Here is a 20404-nt window from a genome sequence, read left to right on the forward strand (position 1 = left end):
TATATTCATAGGCAAATTTGAAGTAATATCAATTTAGCCAAACTCAGTAGCGCATCTGGTGGCAGTTTCCTGCTTTTCGACTTTTGAAAAGACCGTTAGTTTTTACCCAACTCAAACGCTCCAGATTGACGTCTGTTATCGGTGGGAGATTATTGTCTTTAATTGATTGATAAAATGTGTCGCCACTTACGTACCTTATTCCGGTGAAACATGCCATAGATGCTTTGTACTTTTTCGTGATTGACACATTTTTACTGTCTCGTCACTTACAAATCTATTTGTACAAACTTGGCTTTGAGGGATCACTAACGGGAACTTCCTTCAATGCATTTAGTTGCATTTTGTATCACATGAACCGCATTTTAGTACATTAGTTGATCACAATCAATTTTTCTTCTGTCATCTTCCCCATTGTGGCACTGATAATCGTGAAAAATTTACAGCTGTCAAAACAAAGCATGGCCTTCTTCGATACATCACTTCGCAGGTGTACCTGAAGACACTGAACCCAAATCCATTCCAATCGAGGACGAGACCTGTCAACAGCATTCAGATCGAGTAACAGCACTCCTAATCCTTCTCGAACGAGAGACAGTTCTTTGGTTGTACCCAAAGTAAACAGTTAACTTTAAACTAATATTGAACTATTGTTTTATTTTGGGGCAAATGCGACAAAAATATTAATAAAAAATTGAATAATATATATTTCCTTTCAATTTCACTAAATTTGAATGGAAATGTTAATCTTTTTCGTTCGACAATATATGTTACAGCACAATTCAAGTCAAAAATTGTTATAATTTTGTTAATAACTTTCGATCGGGATACCACACAGTTAGGCGTATTTCTACGACCACTGCTACCGATGCGACTTTGTCAGTATGTATTCCAGCATAACTTTAGTTAGATTTCTTATTCTCCCTATGTCGCAACATTGGCCGGTTATCGCTCTGACCCGCCATTTACAACTCAAAAACACATCCTACCTCATTCACTCCGGGCGCTCACCCGGTATCCCGCGACGTACAAACCGCGATTCCCCAGCCCAACACGAAATGCGCGCGCACAGCGACAAATCCTACCGAAACATCATCGACTACGTGGAGATAAAGAGTTTTCTTCTTCGTGAAGAGTAATTTTAGAGCTTCCTGCGTCAGTTTCCTCCTATTCCGGCAACGTCGCCACCGACGACGACGACTGGAACCTCTCCGCCGTGATCGTTCACGTAAAATATCTGTGGACATCCCATAGACGCAGAAACGCTTACTTACTAGGTTGAAAACTACGGCGACGGTGCCGCCGCCGCCGTTCTATTTACCAATGGACAATCTTCTTCTTATCCTCGCGCGTACAATCCGAACGTGCGCAGCGGCTGGTCCTCTTCTCGCTTTCATAGGTTGCGTACACGACAATACATACACGCAGATCGCGCCAAAACGGTGATCCGCGTCGTTGATGATTGCGAACGCGTACCAACTGCTCTCGAACTGCGAACTTTCGTGACAAATACAGAGCTCTTTGCAGTGTACGCTTTTTTCTTCTTTCTCTTGTTTGCGGTTGTAGACCACGGACGCGGTATCAACCACAGTTTAATGCTGGGTTTCCTCTATCGCTCTTTGCTTCTGGTTTGTTTCTTGGCCGAGCGCCCGCAGTAGCGATTGTTTTTGTTCCGCGCAATCACCAGCCGACGCCATTCGTAAACGCATATGTGCACGGTTTGACACAAATGTGTGTCACATTGCGTGAAAGTGGATCAGTCGGCCCTATTCAAATTGTCCGGCAGATGGATTGAGCGGATCAACGTGACTCTGCCCAAAATTCGGGAAATGAGTCTCTCCGGCTGTGTAATGATATGCGCGCCGAAAGTCAGTCAAACCTGTTGTCCAACTGTTCAAATTGCCGAAAAAAAAGTCTGTACCGGCGCGGCGCGGAGAGGATAATGTCCCTGACGCCAGCGTATAATAATCAGCCAAACTCGTCGGACCGAGCCTGACACTCTTGCGCAGACAAACACCGACACAAGCACGCATAATTTACACACCGCGCGCCGCCGCGTATAGACCGGAAAGTCAACATTCCATTCTGGTAGGCGAACGGTCGAAAAAAGGCAATCCGAAGAATTAGCAGCCCCGAATAAAATTCTGAACATTCGTAGAATTATTTGTTTTCCCTCTTTCTCTGTCTCTCTCTCTCTCGCTGACCTGCCTTTCTGCACCTTCGTGCGAGTTTCACCCTGCTTCGTCCATTGACACATAGCCGTTTTATTCCGATTGGGAGTGTATGTAAACAAAATTTCTAACAAAACAAGCGAGAAACATGAAATTAACGTTTTACGCTGAGGATTACCTCATCAGTTCAGCTCAGTTCAGTTCCAGCTGCCGTTCGTGTCAGTGAGCAACAGCACGCTGATTGCAAGGTAAGGTCTTTTGCTGGAAAATTAAAAGGTGATCGTGAAACAGTGGCCCTTCACCGACAGTATATCTGTGTGCTCAAATCACGCTGACCAGGCTGGGGCGATATCAGTAATCGATTTCGTCTCTGTTTATTTGTCTCTGATTCTATAAATATTCGACAACAGTGCCCTGCGCACGACGATGACTGTCGGAGCCCCGTTATCGGTCAGAATAGGAATGAAACGTCCGATTGTGACTGCTGTGTCTTCTGCCGGTCATCGTCGGCTTTTTTTGAGTTTGGTCATTTTGTAATGAAAACTTTCTTTTCTTTCTTTCTCTCTTACAGAAGGCGATTAAAACGATGACGGATCTTGGTGGACCACGGCTGAAGAAGACGCTTCGAAGCCGTTAGTGTATCGAGCTACATGGATCGCAGAAATGGCGGCGATCCTTTGGCGCCTCCTCGGCCCCCTAAATCTCTGCCCCGTGTTCATCGTCCCCGGGCTCCCGAGCCGACCATAATGAGCGCCACAGTCGCTGCCAACAACAATCACAACAATCAATCTACAGCTAGTAGCGCTAGTAATACGACGATCAGTACGACTACGAATCGAAGTCTCAACAACGTACCGCAACTGTCACCAAAACCTAGGAATCTAAGCTCGTCCAGTTCCCCTGCACGTAACATTAGTAGCAATATTAGTTCATCAATTCCACCGCCGTTGCCACCTGCCCCTCAGATCGTACCGCTGACGCCACTACACAGCCGAAGCAGCAGCAACAGCAGCAGTCACCATCATCATCATCATCATACGACCCACCACCATCATCTTCCTAGTAGTAATACCAGTAGTAATAGTGTAGCACAGCCAGCAAGTACCTTCTCGCGACGACGTCCACCGGCAGCTTTACCATCAATCTCGATACCGAGCATTTTAGGTCCTAGCATAGATACGACTGCGTCGAATACCACGACAACGTCTGCCACATCCCCGGTCACCCTGGCTGCACCTAGACCAGAGAACGAAAGGCTTACTAACGAGTATGTCGATACACCGTTTAGTAGACTCTCGCCTGCATCGAACCATCAGCGACACCAGCAGCATGCTGTTGGATCCGCGACGACCACCGGGACGACGACGACGACGAGAACGTCGTCCCCGGTGGTGGCACTACACCCCGCCAACATCCCAGAACAACAGCATCGACAACTATCAGTATCGCATACGAATAATCGGTTACATTCACCTAGCACTAACAGTAGTAGCAATAGTACAACGGTGTCGACACTTGGTAAGCCAATCGGGTCCACGGCGACGACGACCACGACGCTGCATAGCAGCAGTAGGAATTTTAACAATAATTCTATCAACACTAGGCCAAACCAATTACCACTGGGACATACTACGATTACGACGACGTCGTCGACGACGACGACTACGACAGGTACAACGGGTACGCCACTGTCGGCCGGTGGGTCACCAACGATACAGTCAGCATTGCCAATTACCAAACAACCAGTATCGAACGCGTTCAGCAAAGACCCCCCGGCAGCTGGTCTGCATGAGCTCGACATCGATCTGCACCCCACGAACGGTGATCTACTTAACTCCATCACCTGTCCGCAGTGTAAAAAGTGTCGCTGCGAGGGATGCCAACGACCTCGGCAGCTTCCCTCCCGGTGGCTATGCGATAATACCTGTCTCTGCAGTGCGGAGACCATCATCGACTACGCGTCTTGCTTGTGCTGTGTTAAGGCACTGTACTACCACTGTGCGAAAGATCCGGAGCTGGAACGCGAAAACGACACGATATCCGATCCCTGCTCCTGTTTACCGCACAAACGAACGACTCGGTGGGCCTGCCTCGGAGCACTATCCCTGGCGCTGCCATGCCTCTGCTGCTACTGGCCGATGCGAGGCTGCGCAGCCCTATGTGCAAAATGCTACGCTAAACATTCCCGACACGGTTGCCGCTGTCAGTCACAGAACGGTAGCAGTATCGCCGGTAGCATCCTCACCGGAGGTAGCCTCGGTGGCGGTGGCAATGGTTCCGGTGGTACCCCCGGTGGCAACGGAACCGTGGATCATCATCTGCACGGCAGCAACACGATCAGCAGTAAATTTTCCGCCGTCAACAGTACCAGCCCTTTCGGAAAGGGACACCATCATCATCACCACCACCACAGTCACCACCATCATCATCATAGCGATCTTACACCCGAAAAGCGCCTGCTCGACTCCAGTCCAGAATACTGATATATGCTGTATCTGTAAGCGGGCGGTCCTGGAGACGACGCTGATCGGCTGCAGCAGCAGCCACGGTAGCAGCGGCGTCTTAGGAACTGTTGTTATTTTCGAGAAAATACGCCCGCTGGCAGAGATCACCATCGCATCCGGCGTCCAACGGTAAACAATAGTGTAGTAGTAATAATAAACTCCGGCGCGGGGCATCAGACAACGCACGCGTGTTCTGTTAGAAAGAGAACGATTGAAGGGAAACACACACACAGAAAAGAAAGAGAGACCGCGAATTTGAAGAGGGCGAAAATGTTTTTTAATTATAATTTAACCAAAGACTGCAGACTATTATTGAGTTATGTTTTTTTGATATAAATAATAATTATTTTCGTGTTATGCAAGCAAGCAAGCAAAAAATGAAAGGAACACTATCAAGAAATTGCTCTTCAATGTCGGCAAATAACTCCCCCAAATGTAACGATTAATAACTACACCATTATCATCCCCGGTCGAATAGGAATAGGGCAGCGAAGGCGCAGACGAGCAAGCATCAGCTAGTTAGGATCAGATATGAAAATCGATTTGATGGTTTGTTCAGCTTGTTTCGAGCTGTTCAGCTAGAAATGTTTTCAAGCCACTGACTGCTAGAGTTTCGTTCAGAGATGCCAGATTTGCAGACAAGTCTGCAAATTCGCAGACTTTTAATTTAAGCTGCAGATTTTTTCGATGACGCAGATATTTGCAGATTTTTCCGTTTGGTTGCAGATATTTGCAGATTTTTTAGTTTGGTTGCAGATATTTGCAGATTTTTGGATATAAAGGCTTTTGGTTGCACTAGCTTGCCTCACATTTTTTGTTCTTCCCAGACTTTTAAAATTATTATTGCAGACATTTGAAAAAAGTACCTGGCATCTCTGGTTTCGTTACACAAAACTACGGTTGATTACTAGCGAGAAGGAGGAGCAGGAACAGAAACAGAAACGATACATTAGGACACGGTCGAAACAAAAGCTAATTTATTCTAACTGTATAAAGTTTAAGATGGGAATCTCTCAATTTTCTGGAGAGATTTAATTTTTGTTATATTCGAATGCGCACGCGAACGCTTTCCCTGCAGGAAGCGAAAGTTCGCCCAATAAGCAAGAACATGAGTGAAAGGGATCGCGCGAATGGTGACAGTTTATGGATGGGGTTCCAGTGACCTGACGGTAGAATTGTCTACAAACTAGAGTTTAAGATAGGACATTTTCCAAATGGTCAATCAAGAATCGCTTGAATCATTACGTTCTGTTCAGGAGTATTCTTATTTCCTGCCTTTTAGTTACGTTGCCCGCGAGGGTACGCGGACGGGGTGATAAACGGCACACAACTGTTTTCTCGGTATTTTAAAAATACCGGGAAAAAGCAAACGAGACATTCTGTGGAGGGGTTTTGTGTGTGCGTGCGTGCAGGCGGAATTCATTGCTCTTCAAGGGAGGAAAAGGATTTACCGCCGGCTGGCGACCTAGGCCGGGGTTAGGCAGGCGGGGACGAACGAAAGCAAACTGGAACAGAGAGTTGAACAAAATCTTGTAGATATCTATACATATTTATCCAAATGACTAATTTAATGTAGCGACCTTCAGGAAGCAAAACAACCAGAGGGAATTATTTTCTTAAATTGTATGAAATGGACGCAGTTGTACGAAATGTATATATTAACAATCAGCTGAAGAAGCAGAAAAGAGGAAAATCATAAGCATATGTATTTATATTTAAATATACGCGAAGAACCACTGAAAAAAAAAATGTAATATATTTTGGGGGCGTTCAAAGTCAGTGCGTTCCACACGTGAGTGGTTGAAAGGATTGTGTGAGTGTGTTTGTGCGTGCGTGTGTGTGAGCAAGAGCGAGAAAGTGCGCGCGCGAATGTTTGTCTGAAATGGTGTAGTTATTCTTTTGTGTAAATATTTACCGTGCAGGAAAGAAAAGAAAAGGAAGCAAGAATGAAAACAAATCAGCATTATCCGGTATGAGCTAATTGTATTTCAGACAGTGATGAACAAACTCGAAAAATAAAAGGAATATACGGTACAGTTTTGGAATAAACCTGACGGAGCAGGGTATCTCGTTGCAGCAGTTTCCGATTGAAAGGTTTCGGGTGTGTGTTCCAGTATTCAGTAAGGAAGGCTCAGCTTGAATCAGGCGAATCCGCGGAATACAGTAAATTGTGTGTCTGCGAAAAACGGAACGGGATAATACAAAACATTCATATATTTTTCCGGATTATCTCGAAACTTGTAGGGATTCAAGAACAAGTGATTGGTAATGTTTTATGTTATTTTACACAATTTCTTTTCTTATTCCTTTATTCTCTTGACCATTTGCCATCAAATTTGATACAGCAGCTTCTTCCACTTTCTTGGACACTTTCGTTCAAATGTCAGTTTATGTTTCATTTTGATAACTTTGGATTTTTTCGTAGCCTACTATTTTGCAAACGATATGCACATTATTGGCCTCCGAGCATAGCGACATCGTGCTAGAACAGGTAAACTTGAACAAATCCAGACGTCACGTTCCGCTAGATCTGCAAATCTCTTGGCAGATCAGACACTTTTTGGCGATTCGCTAACATATGATTTTTACGAACATCCTCTGGAACGACATAGTTGATAGCGACGTCAGAACAACAGCACTTGAAACTAGCCAGTACAGTTAAGCCGGAATTTTGGCTGGTTCTAGTTCGTATTCCGGAATACGAACTAGAACAGCCGGCATTTCGGCTCATTTTCCAGCTGAACTTTACTGGATAGCCGGCGAATTTAAAACTAATTACAAGCAGGGCCGCTTACAAGTAAACAATTGCAGACGCTTCTGTAAACACTCCTTGATATATATCCCCCCCCCCCATTTAGTCCCAGTAGTCACGAACGGCGCACTCTGTTTGCCACATGAGCAGATCGTTTGCCAAATCATGTATTTATTGGCAAACTTTGAAAGTTTCTGCTTCCTTACTTCCTCCGGAACATCAAACTTGTGCTGGGAGGTGAAGGACAGTAGCCCCGGAAGCATATTCCTTCGCGAACTCAAAACCAGCCTCGTGATAGTGTGAATCACACTTGGGTTCCCCTCGTAGAAGTTAATCTGGTGCTACAGTTCGCCAATACCCATTTCAATCTCCGGCAAGGCGCATGAACAGTAGATCAGCTTACGAACAAAGTGCAGATATTTCATTTTGTACGCGACTATCGGTAAAAGCAGGATGGTAGTGTCACCTGCCCTCGATTAGTGACGTATGTCGAGTGGATTCAAAATTGTTATTGGCAATCCATGAAACGTTTCTGATCAGCCGATTATTCGTTTTGACGTTACTCTGGCGGCCACGACGTCCGATAAAACTCGTTGAATGATAAGATCCAACATCAAACGAATCGGACTAACGGAAGATGTTTGTCGGACAGGTTTATCTGTTCTCAGCAGTAGAGTAAATCAAGCTTGTTGACAAAACCGTCCGCTGAATTGTCAAACGCAAGTCTCACAAGGTTTGTTCCAGTACCAGGAGAAATTGGGAGTACTCCGGAGCAAACAGGTAGAAAACCGTTCCTGAATTCTCTTTTTTCTTCTTCTGATAGTAAACCGGAGTAAAAAAGGGCAAGTATTTTTTGTTTCTGTTTTCTCCGGAGTAACTTCCGTATACTGAAACAAACCTATTGACTTATAGAGTTCTATGCAAATCATTTCACACACACACACACACCCCAATTGGGGGTTTGTTTTCCTCCAGCTGTCATACATAAAACTGTCAGCGAATTTGAACATTTGAAATAGCTCGCCTAAAGTATTTATAATGGTGTTGAAATGCTCTAATGTCGTTTTCGCTTGAAGATGAAACTAACTCAGTTTCGGACCTAACTGCTGTCAAACCGTTTGAAGCTAGTTTCCAACCTAGGTTATGCGCCACTGAACTGAAAACCGGGTTGGGTTCCAACCTGAAATATATTTCGGGTTCGCTCACACCACCGCTGTTTGGCGAGAACCCAACTCAGTTTCATTAAAAACGTTCGTTTGAAGCAACCAACCTGGGTTAGTTTCTAGGTTCTCAATCGAAAACGACATAAGACACTGTAAAACTTATTTCGGACACGTACAACACCGGTTGACCAAGTTCCATGATGAAAATAATCCGACAAAAAGCTATTTTACGATTTGTTTTTCTCCACCTATGACCTATTGGCGATTTGCGGCAAAACCAAAATTAGTCATGCGACACCTATGATTCAGCTCATGAACTGGCAAAGTGATACAGTTTGCTTTTTTTCACCCGTAAGTGAGTCGTAGCTTACAACAAAATCTTCATTATCATCTCGGAAAAAGCTTACCACTGCCAAAATATGAATGCAACGAGTAAGAAATTTAGTTTTATTTGCAATTATTCTGAAATTACAGCCATTTGCAACTATTTGACTCATACATTTCTTCGAAATGTAATCGGGGTGTTATCGTGGTTATAAAAAATCGTTCCATAAATAAAGTTCCAACTCGAAACCGAGACCCAATCAGTACCAATGTCAAACTCCTTCATATTTTGAACTACGTAGGAGATTCAGTGAAGACTATCGGAGAGAAGGATCGGCTGTGCATGATACAAAGCTGACACTTTTCTATTAGCCGGATATATTCTTTCCTCGCCTGATCTGGAGAGTTTCATGAATTTACACCATCTCATGAAGGTTTAGCTTAACTTAGGACGAACGGGAAATGCTGTTGCGGCGGCTACGGTGCTCAACAAATTACATTTCGAAACAGCGCGCATATAGCTCTGCGAATAATATTAGAAACCACTATGTTTTACACTCTTTTCGCAAGATGTTTACTCATCATCTTATAAAATGATGGTTTTCCTTCATTTTCATAAAGAATTATCAACAAATTGATCGGTAATTTGGTGTTTAAAAGTCATTTTTTACCAATGTTTACAGAAAATATATTCACTATGACAGAACAGAATAAAATCAGCAACACTTTCCTTCCAGCGCTATCTGCGAGCGGTTTCAACGTAGAATCGCCAATGGAGGAAAACAAATCGTTGAACACACTAATACAGTTACACATTGTCAAGTACTCTATTCAGCAACTGACATCCCTATCTCTACATACAGAGTTTGACAAAAGGCAACATCGGGCCCTATTCTCACAGTCACGTCACCTAGTGACTAGAGTAAATTTTGTTCTAGTCACTAGGTGACGTGACTGTGAGAATAGGGCCCATCGTTTTTCCACCGATCGATGGTGGTCAGTTTGACAAGGTCAAAATCGCTTGAAATGTCATCAATAAGCAACAATAGCAGTAAGCAAAAGAAAATAATGAACGCTTTCTCTGATTTTATGTAAGTGTTCCTTGTTCGAATTTAGAATTAATTTTGTTTCTATATGTTACAAACAAGCTTTTTATGTTGACTACGAAAATATGACGTCACGTCACCCTCTTGGACTTATCTGACGTCTAGGACACCAACACAATTGCAATGTGTATAGAAGAAACATGTAACGCGATGTTTACAATTCACCATTTGATTTAACCTCATTTGGCAAAAAATCCACCATTTGGATTGTCAAACAAACGTCTAATGGATTGCCTAATTTAAAGATGCTAGAATAACAAAGAGACGCCATTGTAATTCAGTGAAAACAATTCATCTAGCAACCAGGCTACAGGTCACAGGCAACACTGCAAATGTGCAAGCCTCACCAAACTTGTTTGTTGTTATTCCGTTTGTTTCTTCTAACCAATATAAAAATCCGATGCGACTTCTGGTCTGCTGACCAGACTATGTTTTAGCTGGTCTGCTGACCAGCTAAAACATAGTTATATCCGCAGGAATCGTATTTTGCAGCAGCAAAACCATATTAGGCAAAAAATTATTATTTGCATCATTTGGTATTCGTCACCCTCATGCTGAATTTCGTGCTCCCATAAAACCAAGCCCTTTTCTCTATAGCGTTTCTAAACACGATGGTATTGTAACAAATTTGGTTTGAGGATATAATTTTTATCTTTAAAATCTTTAGTAATTTTAATGAATTGCATAACAATACTTCCTTAAAAACAATGCCACATAATGCTAAACATTTACGATTGACAACTCTCTTGTTCGTTTGGAATGACATTGACAGTAAAATTGGAATTCCAAACGAAACATGGCGTCTCTTTGTTATCCTAGTCTCTTTAGCCCAATTGTTACAATGACAGGCAGCGATGCCAGATGTGAAGACATGTCTCCATTTTGAAGATAATGTCTTCAAATGTAATGTTCATAACATTTTTATTTTGAGCCCGGACTCTGCCAGAAGAGACTTTTCCAAGCAGCAACAGTACTGAAAGTGACTCAGCCTGCCAACACTGGCAGCATTGTCTAACGCAGCTGCTAGAGGGTGGCCAGACCTACAGATTTATCGGTAGTCCTACTGATTTTGGGCTTCCCTACCGATTCACAGACGACCAGGGGAAAACTACCGATATTTTCTTATTCCTATTGAAACCTACCGATTTTTATAGATTTTGGGCACAGCCTACACCAACATTCATTTTTGATTCGGATTTGGTCTGAAGTCTGTGTTTTCAGTATTTAATAATTCTATGTCAACACTAGGTTTTTGGGAAAAAAAAACATGGCCTACCGATAACTACCGATAAACTTTTAGTGAATTCACCGATATTAAGGAATTCTATCTGGCCACCCTGTGCTACACAAGTGTCAATTACTGAGCAAATTTTCAAGGTGCAGGCAGTCAAAATGCATAAACAAACTTTTTGGTTTGCCATTTCTTATGGAACAAGTATTTTCGTAAATAAGCAAAAGGCACTAATTGTACTTGTTATGCATTGAAACTCGCTAACTCACGCGAAAATGGGATAATCCGATCTCCAATTCTTCCGGTGAAGAATGAGTCGCATAATTCTGTCCTGGAATTGAGTCAAAAGAACCTAATTTTGGGTAGTTTTTCGTATGCGTGTACATTAGTATGAAAACCAAAAACAAAGTTAAGGTTCAACTGAGAACGCCTCAATAAGCGGCCATCTTGGAAAACGAAAAAAGCAGTTTTTTCTCACACCGTTGGAAACATCTTTATGAAAATCAATCAATTAATTTCCGGGCATTGGTAGAGTATTACTGATTGATTTTCATGAAGATTTTTCCAACGGTGTGTAAAAAAACTGCTTTTTTCGTTTTCTAAGATGGCCGCTTTTCCAAGCTTTCTCAGTAGAACCTTAAATCGACTTGTTTTGTCATACATATTTATTATGAGTGTCAGCAAGCAAGCGATCTCAAAAAGGATACCTTGTTAAACTCATTAGCTCATTTTCCGACAAGCTTCTGAAGCTTTCATGTGAAAATGCGAGTTTTTATTATCGAACTTGTGCCTCCTTTACTCATATGTGTGATACATGAAATGCCTAATAGCTACCCAATTCGAACAAGTTTTGGTGCCAACAACGTATCATGTAGCTTCGATTGACAAACATATGGTTAGAGCGTCAAACTGTCAAAATTCGCTTTGAGTGGAAATTCCGGACAACCGCCAACCGCAGATGTTGGTAATAAGCAAAACAGAAAAAATTTCTCTTTCATTTTCCGCTGTGAACTGTGTTCGATCAGTAACGGATAGTCCGCAATTCCTTTTCAAAGAGTATATTGACAGTTATGTCCTATTCATATGTTTGTCGAGATTTATTCTGTTGCAAATAAAATGAATAATTCTGGCAAATATTCCGAAGCCTACTACAATAAAACGATCCCAGCAGTGCTGCCAGCATCCAAAAAGAGCAATATTCCACCGCGTAAATCAGCCAACCATCGAGTGTAAATTGAAATATGCGCGCCGCAAAACGCTCGCTATCATTGTTATTATGATTGGTGTGAAACGTTTGGATGGATGCATGGAAAATATGCAAAAATCATCACGTTTCCAATCAGGCAAAAACCCCGACTACGACGATGACGACGACGACAAATAGCGACGACGGCGAGTGTGAATGTACTTTCTGCCATGGCTGCCCGCGGTTCGGACCATAAGTCAGCGCTAGTGGCCAGAGGAAGAAAAAAAAATCCAACATACTGCTGGGCGCTGAAAAAAATCAGTTCATTGTTATTTAAATTGATAAAAGTGCTGATTAAAGTCGCGCATTTGCCGCGGAGTTGGAGAACTACACGCTTACACCCAAACCACCGGCTCGTCAATTGAACTGTGTGATAGCCGAGGGGTTCACTGATGCACGGCATTCCATCCGATCCCCCCTTACTCCGGCTTACTGCGGCCGGCAACTCTTCCGACAAACAAACAAGAGCAATCCGATCGGGATCCCTAGCAGGGGCTTGACCGACACACGCTCACCATATAGCTGGAGGAAGCCACTGACTGGACCGTGTGGAAGACTGGCGGCCGACCAGCCCGGCACATGGCGTGTAAGAGTCGAAATATTTATTTGACAGTGATAACCTGTATGGTTACAAGCGAACATAAATAGCAGATAATATTTTAGCTGCCGCTTGAAAGAGTGTGTGTGTGTGAAAGGGAATCAAACGGAAAAAGTCCATTTGCGTTCAATTGGCACCACATATATGACGGGTCGGGTTTGTTGGTTATTTGAAGTAGAGAACACGTGTATTATACTGCTTTCTCCTACGAGGGGGAGGGGGTCACATTGGCGTAATGCTAATTAGCTGAAAATTATAAATTTTCACACTGGTTTGCACATGACGGGAGATCATCTCTCGTGTCGCCTTCGTTTAACTTGGCAATTCAAGGTAATCATACGACAACGTAAGTTAACGCCCCTCTATTAAAAGTTTAGACGAGACAACACCGAATTGGCAAACAATGCCGCAAGATAGACGTCAAACAGTTTTTGACAATTGAGATATCTGACGTTTAAAATACGTTCAGTATGCGCATTTTTACGCTACACCTCACCGCGTTACCACAGAAGCGCCGCCTGTTTAAATCCAAATTTGCCGTGTAAACGATTTGTTTTCTTCCAAATTGAAACGTCAAAACAGCTCAATACCAACGAATCTGGATAAAACTACACTTGAAAAGGTACGGTACGTGGGGAGCCAATCTGAAGCGGAAAACTACCACGATGCTTGAAATTCTTAAACCAGACGCTTTTCTGGGTTGGATACCTCAAATCTCTGCTCGATTAGTTAAATGAAATTAATTTTGTCTTGGTTTTCACTAGATAAACAATGATGTAAATGGCCTTCGAGGACAAAATAACGAATCGATTTACAAAAAGAGATCGATCAATCCCTTCGATCCCAGTAAACATTGATAATTTATTATCTTGTTCTGTCAATTGACATCTCGCATAACGCTGTTATCTGACGTTTTGCGTCGTTTGTTTGCGTTTGGTACTGCAAATTAGAGAATACATCAAAAATCGCCAGGTCAGTAATAAAAAATCTTGACAATATTGCTTGTGGCACTAAAAACTGGATTCTAACTGCACTGCGCACTTACCATTCTTCCATTAAATTCTTCTCATAGACCGGTTAGTTCGACTGGTCTGTCTATGAAAGTACCATCTCTATCACTTGAAATACATGTTTTTTGACAGCTCGCAGTTTTGAGATCACTCGCACTTTAAAAGTGCGGAGTCCAGGTTGGTGGGAAGTGCGCAATAACAAACCTTTTATTGTCCCTACAGTCGCCCATTTTTTGCTGTTATGTTACGTTCTAGACCCGACAAATGTCGAATTTTGAAAGTGACACATTTTCCACTTCTCTATACTACATGAAACTGCTAGGAATGGAAGCAAAACTATTTTCAAAGGTCGCTCGAAACGGTCTCAGCGATCCCCGAATCGCACATGAAACGGCGTTTCCATCGAAGCAGAGGAGGGACCCGTTCGTTCTAAGTGGTTCGGGGCTCGGAGGTACCGGGTCCCAGACGTGCACGATCGTACGGTTTTTAATGTATTTCCTGTCTCATTTATTAAAGCATGAAAGTCGTCTCTTTTTCCATGCAGAGCAGGGTTTTTTTTTTGTTCGGTGCGCTTCGGCGCGGGTGTCCCGTCCGGACCGTTCTTGCTGGCGTGGCGAAACGAGCGCGTAGAATGAGAGAAGGAAATCTCAACTCAAGTAGAACATTTATCTTTGAAGATTTCCTCTTTCGAAAGAGAGCAATTCCAGCCAGGACGGACTGGTTCCAAAAGCAGGAAACGACTGCCATTTTCATTCATTAAATTTCACTTCTGCGGTTGAAATGTTCGGAACCCTGGGGTGCGTTGCGCATTCCGCTGTTGTAAATATGACAGATCACACTCGCATCGTGGAACCGCCAATTTCCAATAAGTTACCGCTCAAGTAGAAATCTATCCGCGCTTTTCGGAAATTTGCGTCGCAATTGCTAAAGCGTTAGCCCGCTGTTTGTCGCGTAACTTGTCGGTGACAGCTCCCACAAAACGCCCTAAATCGCCACACCGTACATTCTTTCCTAACTTCTCCCCTCTCTCCCATCGATTGCCCGTATCCGCTTTCTCGTTTCTTTCGATTCATTTCACCGAATCGACCGACGACTGCCTCAATGTGTTTCCCTTGGCCACACTCTGGGACTTCGTGTTTTTATTTTCTGTTTTTTTTTTATAAATAAAGTTCATTCATAAAATTTGTGTTCAACTTTGATGAGAATAAAACGGATGTTGTAATTTTTCGTGCTAAATTTAAATGAAAAAAAAACGCCTGTGTCATGCTGTGTTCGGTGCAGCGAAGCCAGAAATGGCGGGAACGAAGTAGAAATTGACTAGCCCCCTGCTGTTTGTTGCGCCACTGCATAAACACTCGCACACGTCGTTCCCCCGAAACCGCTGCGGCAACGAGATTGCTCTTCCTTGATCAGGTATCTATGCGGAACAAATCAACCAAAAACCTTGCTTCACTTCAGGTGAATTCAAATTATCCTTGTATGTATAAATGTAAAATCGCAAACAAAAAGACGTACCTAATCAACAAGTAATGAAATCCTTAAAAGAAAATGATACACCAGAAAAAAAAAGATTTTTAGCAGAGAACAAACTTTTTTGAACAAATTGGGAAAAATGTTATATTTTATTAACTTGTAAAAGCAAAACACTTTGTAGCGAAGAAAAACAATTGAATTGCCTTAGCGAAACGAAGGATATAACTGAAACTTATGAATTTTTGAACGCTGGTATGTAGAAAGATGAAACATAGATTTTCCTCGCATATTCTCTTCTTTTCCTTGTTTCTGGACAATTCCTCTATTGATTCGTTAATACGAGCAAAACCGGAAAACACGAGCAAGATTGTATTTTTTTACATTTAGGAAACAAATCAAAAAACCCGTTTAGGGATGTTACGCGAGTAAGCAGAAAAAATGAAGAAAACTGAGAGAAATGATTTCGTGTCGGATTTAATTTCCAGTATTATCTAGTCGTGCATTATAATGTAGCAGAAAGAGAAATATAACTGAAAACATTAAAAATACACTATTAGGAGGATGAACAATATTCAATAAGCGTGTAATTTGAAAGAGAACAGGTGAACAAACTTAACTGAAACGATTAAAAAATAGAGACTAGAATAACTCCATATTTTGGCATACCAACGATTTGTTAAAATGTTTTGTTTTGTAAGCTTTTGAACTTTTTGACGAATAAAATTGCTGTTGAAACTAAAATTATAAAAGAAGCAAAATAGTAAAAAATTCTAAATTAAACCGTTAAAACTAGTAACAAAAAAGCTAATCTATATGAAGAAAAATGTCCAAAATCTCAATGTCAGACAGCAAAAGAAAGCACATATAGAATCTTATCAGCATTAATACAAACTATAAAGTAAAGGTAACGATAATTAAAGAAACAAACCATGCGCTATATATAAACTAAAGTGGAATCATTACATTGTCAACTGTACCTAAGCTGTTATTTTTTTAATAAACGATGAAATAAAACAAAAAAAACATGGATGATGTCAAGTATATTCAAATTCCTAACAAAGCCTCTAATTTGTCTCTCATTCAAAACGTAACTGAACTGTTGTACACACAATGCCGGTGAACGGTGTGAGACCCAGGAAATAAAAAAAAATACTCCCTTACTCCTCCATTCATAAACATTATTTAACACACCCACACACCCACACAAACAAACAAACACAAATTCTCATACATGCAACCATAATCGAACGAACATAAATTGCCCCATAGAAAATAATCAGTTGACGTAAGATGGCTTACTACTAAAACCGCAAAGTGAGTGTGGAAACGAGAGAAGAAAAAAAAAACACAAGGGAAACAGGAAAGTAGGTAAACCCGCCCTATCGGAACCGGAAAATTGGACAGTGGAAAAGCATATTTGAATTAAGAGAAGAAAAGAATGATGTTTAAAAACATAAAACTGTTTCCCCCCTCCCGTGGTATAGTATATGTATGGATGCAAATAAGTTACCCCGAGAAGGGGAAAAACTATAGCGATGAAGGGAAATAAAGGTGAAAAGTATGAAAATTCTACTACATAAACGCTGTGTAAATTTCTGTACATACTTATATTATTTCTTTTTTTTTTGAAAATTATAATTATTATCTAATGTTAAAAATAATAACAATACGACCAATTCAAAAAAACAAATCTTCCTCTTTTTATTTATCACACATCCATCGTCTTCGTGGTTCAATTGTCCGCTTGTTTCTGTTGCTTCTGATTCGTCGAATTTATTTGCGAAATATTCCGAAATGGTAAGTATTTGCATTGCAGCCTTCGATACTACGTCCATGTTACCTCAACAATACCTGGAACGGTTGCTCATCGGCTGACATCGGGCGAAATCTCGTCATCTCCTTGATTGTAAAGTTTGGCTGCGATGGCTTAACGGAGTCGGTTAGTCCTTCATATACAGACTGTTTTGTTCGTGATTGAGAATCTTCTCTATAGATTCTACGGTTCGCCAAACAACCAAAGTAATTTCATTAGTTCAGATCAAAGTAATGTCAGCTTGAGCTTGTGCGACCATCCCTAGGCTGCCACTCCGTTATCGATCTGGACTAGCTGAAGTTGCTTGGGAGTAGCGAAACATCTTTCAATGTGCAACGCCTGGTAATCCCAAAGTGTTATTGATCAATACCGGCGCCGGCCAGGCCCGAACGTAGAACGCGGAAGGAAAGGTATATACTACTGCGCACTCCACAGGTATCACGGGAGGAGGATATTTGTTAGTAAGTATAGAAGTTGGATTTTACTTCTTCTTTACCGACGCCAGAGAGGTGATTCCACTATCTGGACTAAATATCGATCAATCAACTGGACCGGGGACCAACGGCATTACTTCCCTTCTGAAGGAAGACGTGACCACAGATTTTTTCACCTCAGAAAAGTCTCAACGACCTCGACTGGAATTGATCCCAGGCCAACTGGAATGAGTGGAGGTCACGCTTACCACTCAACCACCGGCACCGTCATCCGAGTGATTGCATAACTTTTCTATATGAGAAAGGCAAAAAGGTGCCAAATCAGCCAAGTCACACAAACTTGATTTTTGTCCAAATATTTTTTATTCGAGATTACCCCAACACTCAACGCTTCAACTCCTAGCGCTTGCAGGTCCTCCTCGAGCATGGTCCAAGTCTCGTGCCCGTAGAGAACCACCGGTCTTATAAGCGTTTTGCACATGGTGCATGTGGTGCGGGGGTGAATCTTTCTTGAACGCAGTTTCTTCTGGAGCCCATAGTAGGCCCGACTACCACTGATGATGCGTCTTCGGATTTCATGGCTCACGTTATTGTCAGCCGTTAATAAGAATCCTAGGTAGACAAAATCCTCTACTACCTCGAAGGTATCCCCGTCGATCGTAACGCTGTTTCTTAGCTGGATCCTGTCGTTTCCGGTTCCGCTTACCAGCATATACTTTGTTTTTGACACATTTACCACCAGTCCGACCTTCGCTGCTTCGCGTTTCAGGCAAGTTTACAGGTCTGCCACCGTTCCAAATGTTCGGGCGATAATGTCCATGTCGTCCGCGAAGCATGCAAATTGGCCGGATTTCGTGAAGATCGTGCCTCGGCTGCTGAGCCCGGCTTGTCGCATCACACCTTCCAGAGCGATGTTGAATAGTAGACACGAGAGTCCATCACCTTGTCTCAGTCCCGGTCGAGATTCGAATGGACTGGAAAGTTCACCCGAAATCCTTACGCTGTTTTGTACACCGTCCATCATTGCTTTGATCAGTCGAGTCAGCTTCCTTGGAAAGCTGTTTTCGTCAATGATTTTCCTTAGCTCTACGCGGTCGATAGTGTCGTATGCCGCCTTGCCGTACGGTGAAGATCTGGTCCGTTGTCGACCGGCCATCGATTAAGCCAGCTTGATAACTTCCCACGAACTCATTTACGACGACGGAAGATGATCTGGGATAGCACTTTGTAGGCGGCATTCAAAATGGTGATCGCTCGGAAGTTCTCACACTCCAAATGGTCGCCTTTCTTGTGAATGGGCAGATCGCCCCTTCTTTTCATTCCTCCGGTAGCTGTTCGGTTTCCCAGATCCTGACTACTAACCGGAGCAGAAAAATGGCCAGCTTTTCCGGGCCCAACTTGATGAGTTCTGATGCGATCCTATCTTTGCCAGCTGCTTTGCTGTTCTTGAGCTGTTGGATGGCATCCTTAACTTCCCTCAACGTGGGAGTTGGTTCATTCCCGTCCTCAACTGCACTGACGTAGTCAAATCCTCCGTTGCCTTGGTTATCTGTATCTACATTTTCCTCGCCATTCATGTGCTCGTCGAAGTGCTGCTTCCACCTTTCGATCACCTCACGGTTGTCCGTCAACAGGCTCCCGTCCTTATCCCTAAATATATCGGCTTGCGGCACGAAGCCTTTGCGGAATGCGTTGAGCTTCTGGTAGAACTTCCGTGTATCTTGAGAACAGCACAGCAGTTCCATTTCCTCGCACTACGCTTCTTCCAGGCGGCGTTTTTTTCCCGGAAGAGGCGTGTCTGCTACCTCCAGTTCTGTTTGTATCGTTCCACATTCTGTCGGGTTCCATGCTGCACTATGACCGCTCGCGTTGCATTCTTCTCCTCCAAAACCGCTCTGCACTCCTCGTCGAACCAATCGTTCCGTCGTCTCCGTTCCTCGTACCCGACAATGTTCTCAGCTACGTTGTTGATGGCTGCTTTTACTGTTCTCCAGCAGTCCTCTAGAGGGGGCACGTCGAGCTCTCCCTCGTCCGGCAACGCTGCCTCGAGGTGCTGCGCGTATACAGTGACGACATCTGGTTGCTTCAGTCGATCCAGATCGTACCGAGGCGGCCGTCGGTACCGTACATGATTATTGACGGATAGTTTTGGGCGCAATTCACCAGGTAGTGGTCAGAGTCGATGTTAGCGCCACGATAGGTCCTGACGTCGATAATGTCGGAGAAGTGCCGTCCATCGATCAGGGCGTGGTCGATTTGCGATTCCGTCTGTAGCGGTGATCTCCAGGTGTAACGATAAGGGAGGCTGTGCTGGAAGAAGGTGCTACGAATGGCCATGTTCTTGGAGGCGGCGAAATTAATGAGTCGAAGGCCGCTCTCATTCGTCAGCTGGTGAGCGCTGAACTTTCCAATCGTCGGTCTGAGTTCCTCCTCCTAGCCTATCTGAGCGTTTAAATCCCCAATGATGATCTTGACGCCGTGGCTTGGGCAGCGGTCGTATTCTCGTTCGAGCTACGCGTAGAAACCGTCTTTGTCATCATCGGTGCTTCCAGAGTGAGGGCTGTGCACGTTTATTATGCTGA

General features: G+C 43.1%; 2 protein-coding genes across 2 annotated transcripts in view; one reads left to right on the forward strand and one right to left on the reverse strand.

The window, feature by feature from the left end:
* LOC131689641 (protein sprouty) overlaps positions 1 to 5290 on the forward strand; it is a 67328-nt gene extending 62038 nt beyond the window's left edge. Inside the window, exon 2 of the mRNA XM_058974875.1 lies at positions 2740 to 5290. Within this exon, the coding sequence (XP_058830858.1) occupies positions 2819 to 4651 (1833 nt within the window). The 5' untranslated portion in view covers positions 2740 to 2818 and the 3' untranslated portion in view covers positions 4652 to 5290. The remainder of the gene's footprint in view (positions 1 to 2739) is intronic.
* The window catches only part of LOC131689643 (uncharacterized), a 290463-nt gene that overhangs the window by 258828 nt on the left and 11231 nt on the right, over positions 1 to 20404 (reverse strand). The window lies entirely within an intron of this gene.

Source organism: Topomyia yanbarensis, chromosome 3 (assembly GCF_030247195.1).
Source record: "Topomyia yanbarensis strain Yona2022 chromosome 3, ASM3024719v1, whole genome shotgun sequence".
Lineage (NCBI taxonomy): Eukaryota > Metazoa > Arthropoda > Insecta > Diptera > Culicidae > Topomyia > Topomyia yanbarensis.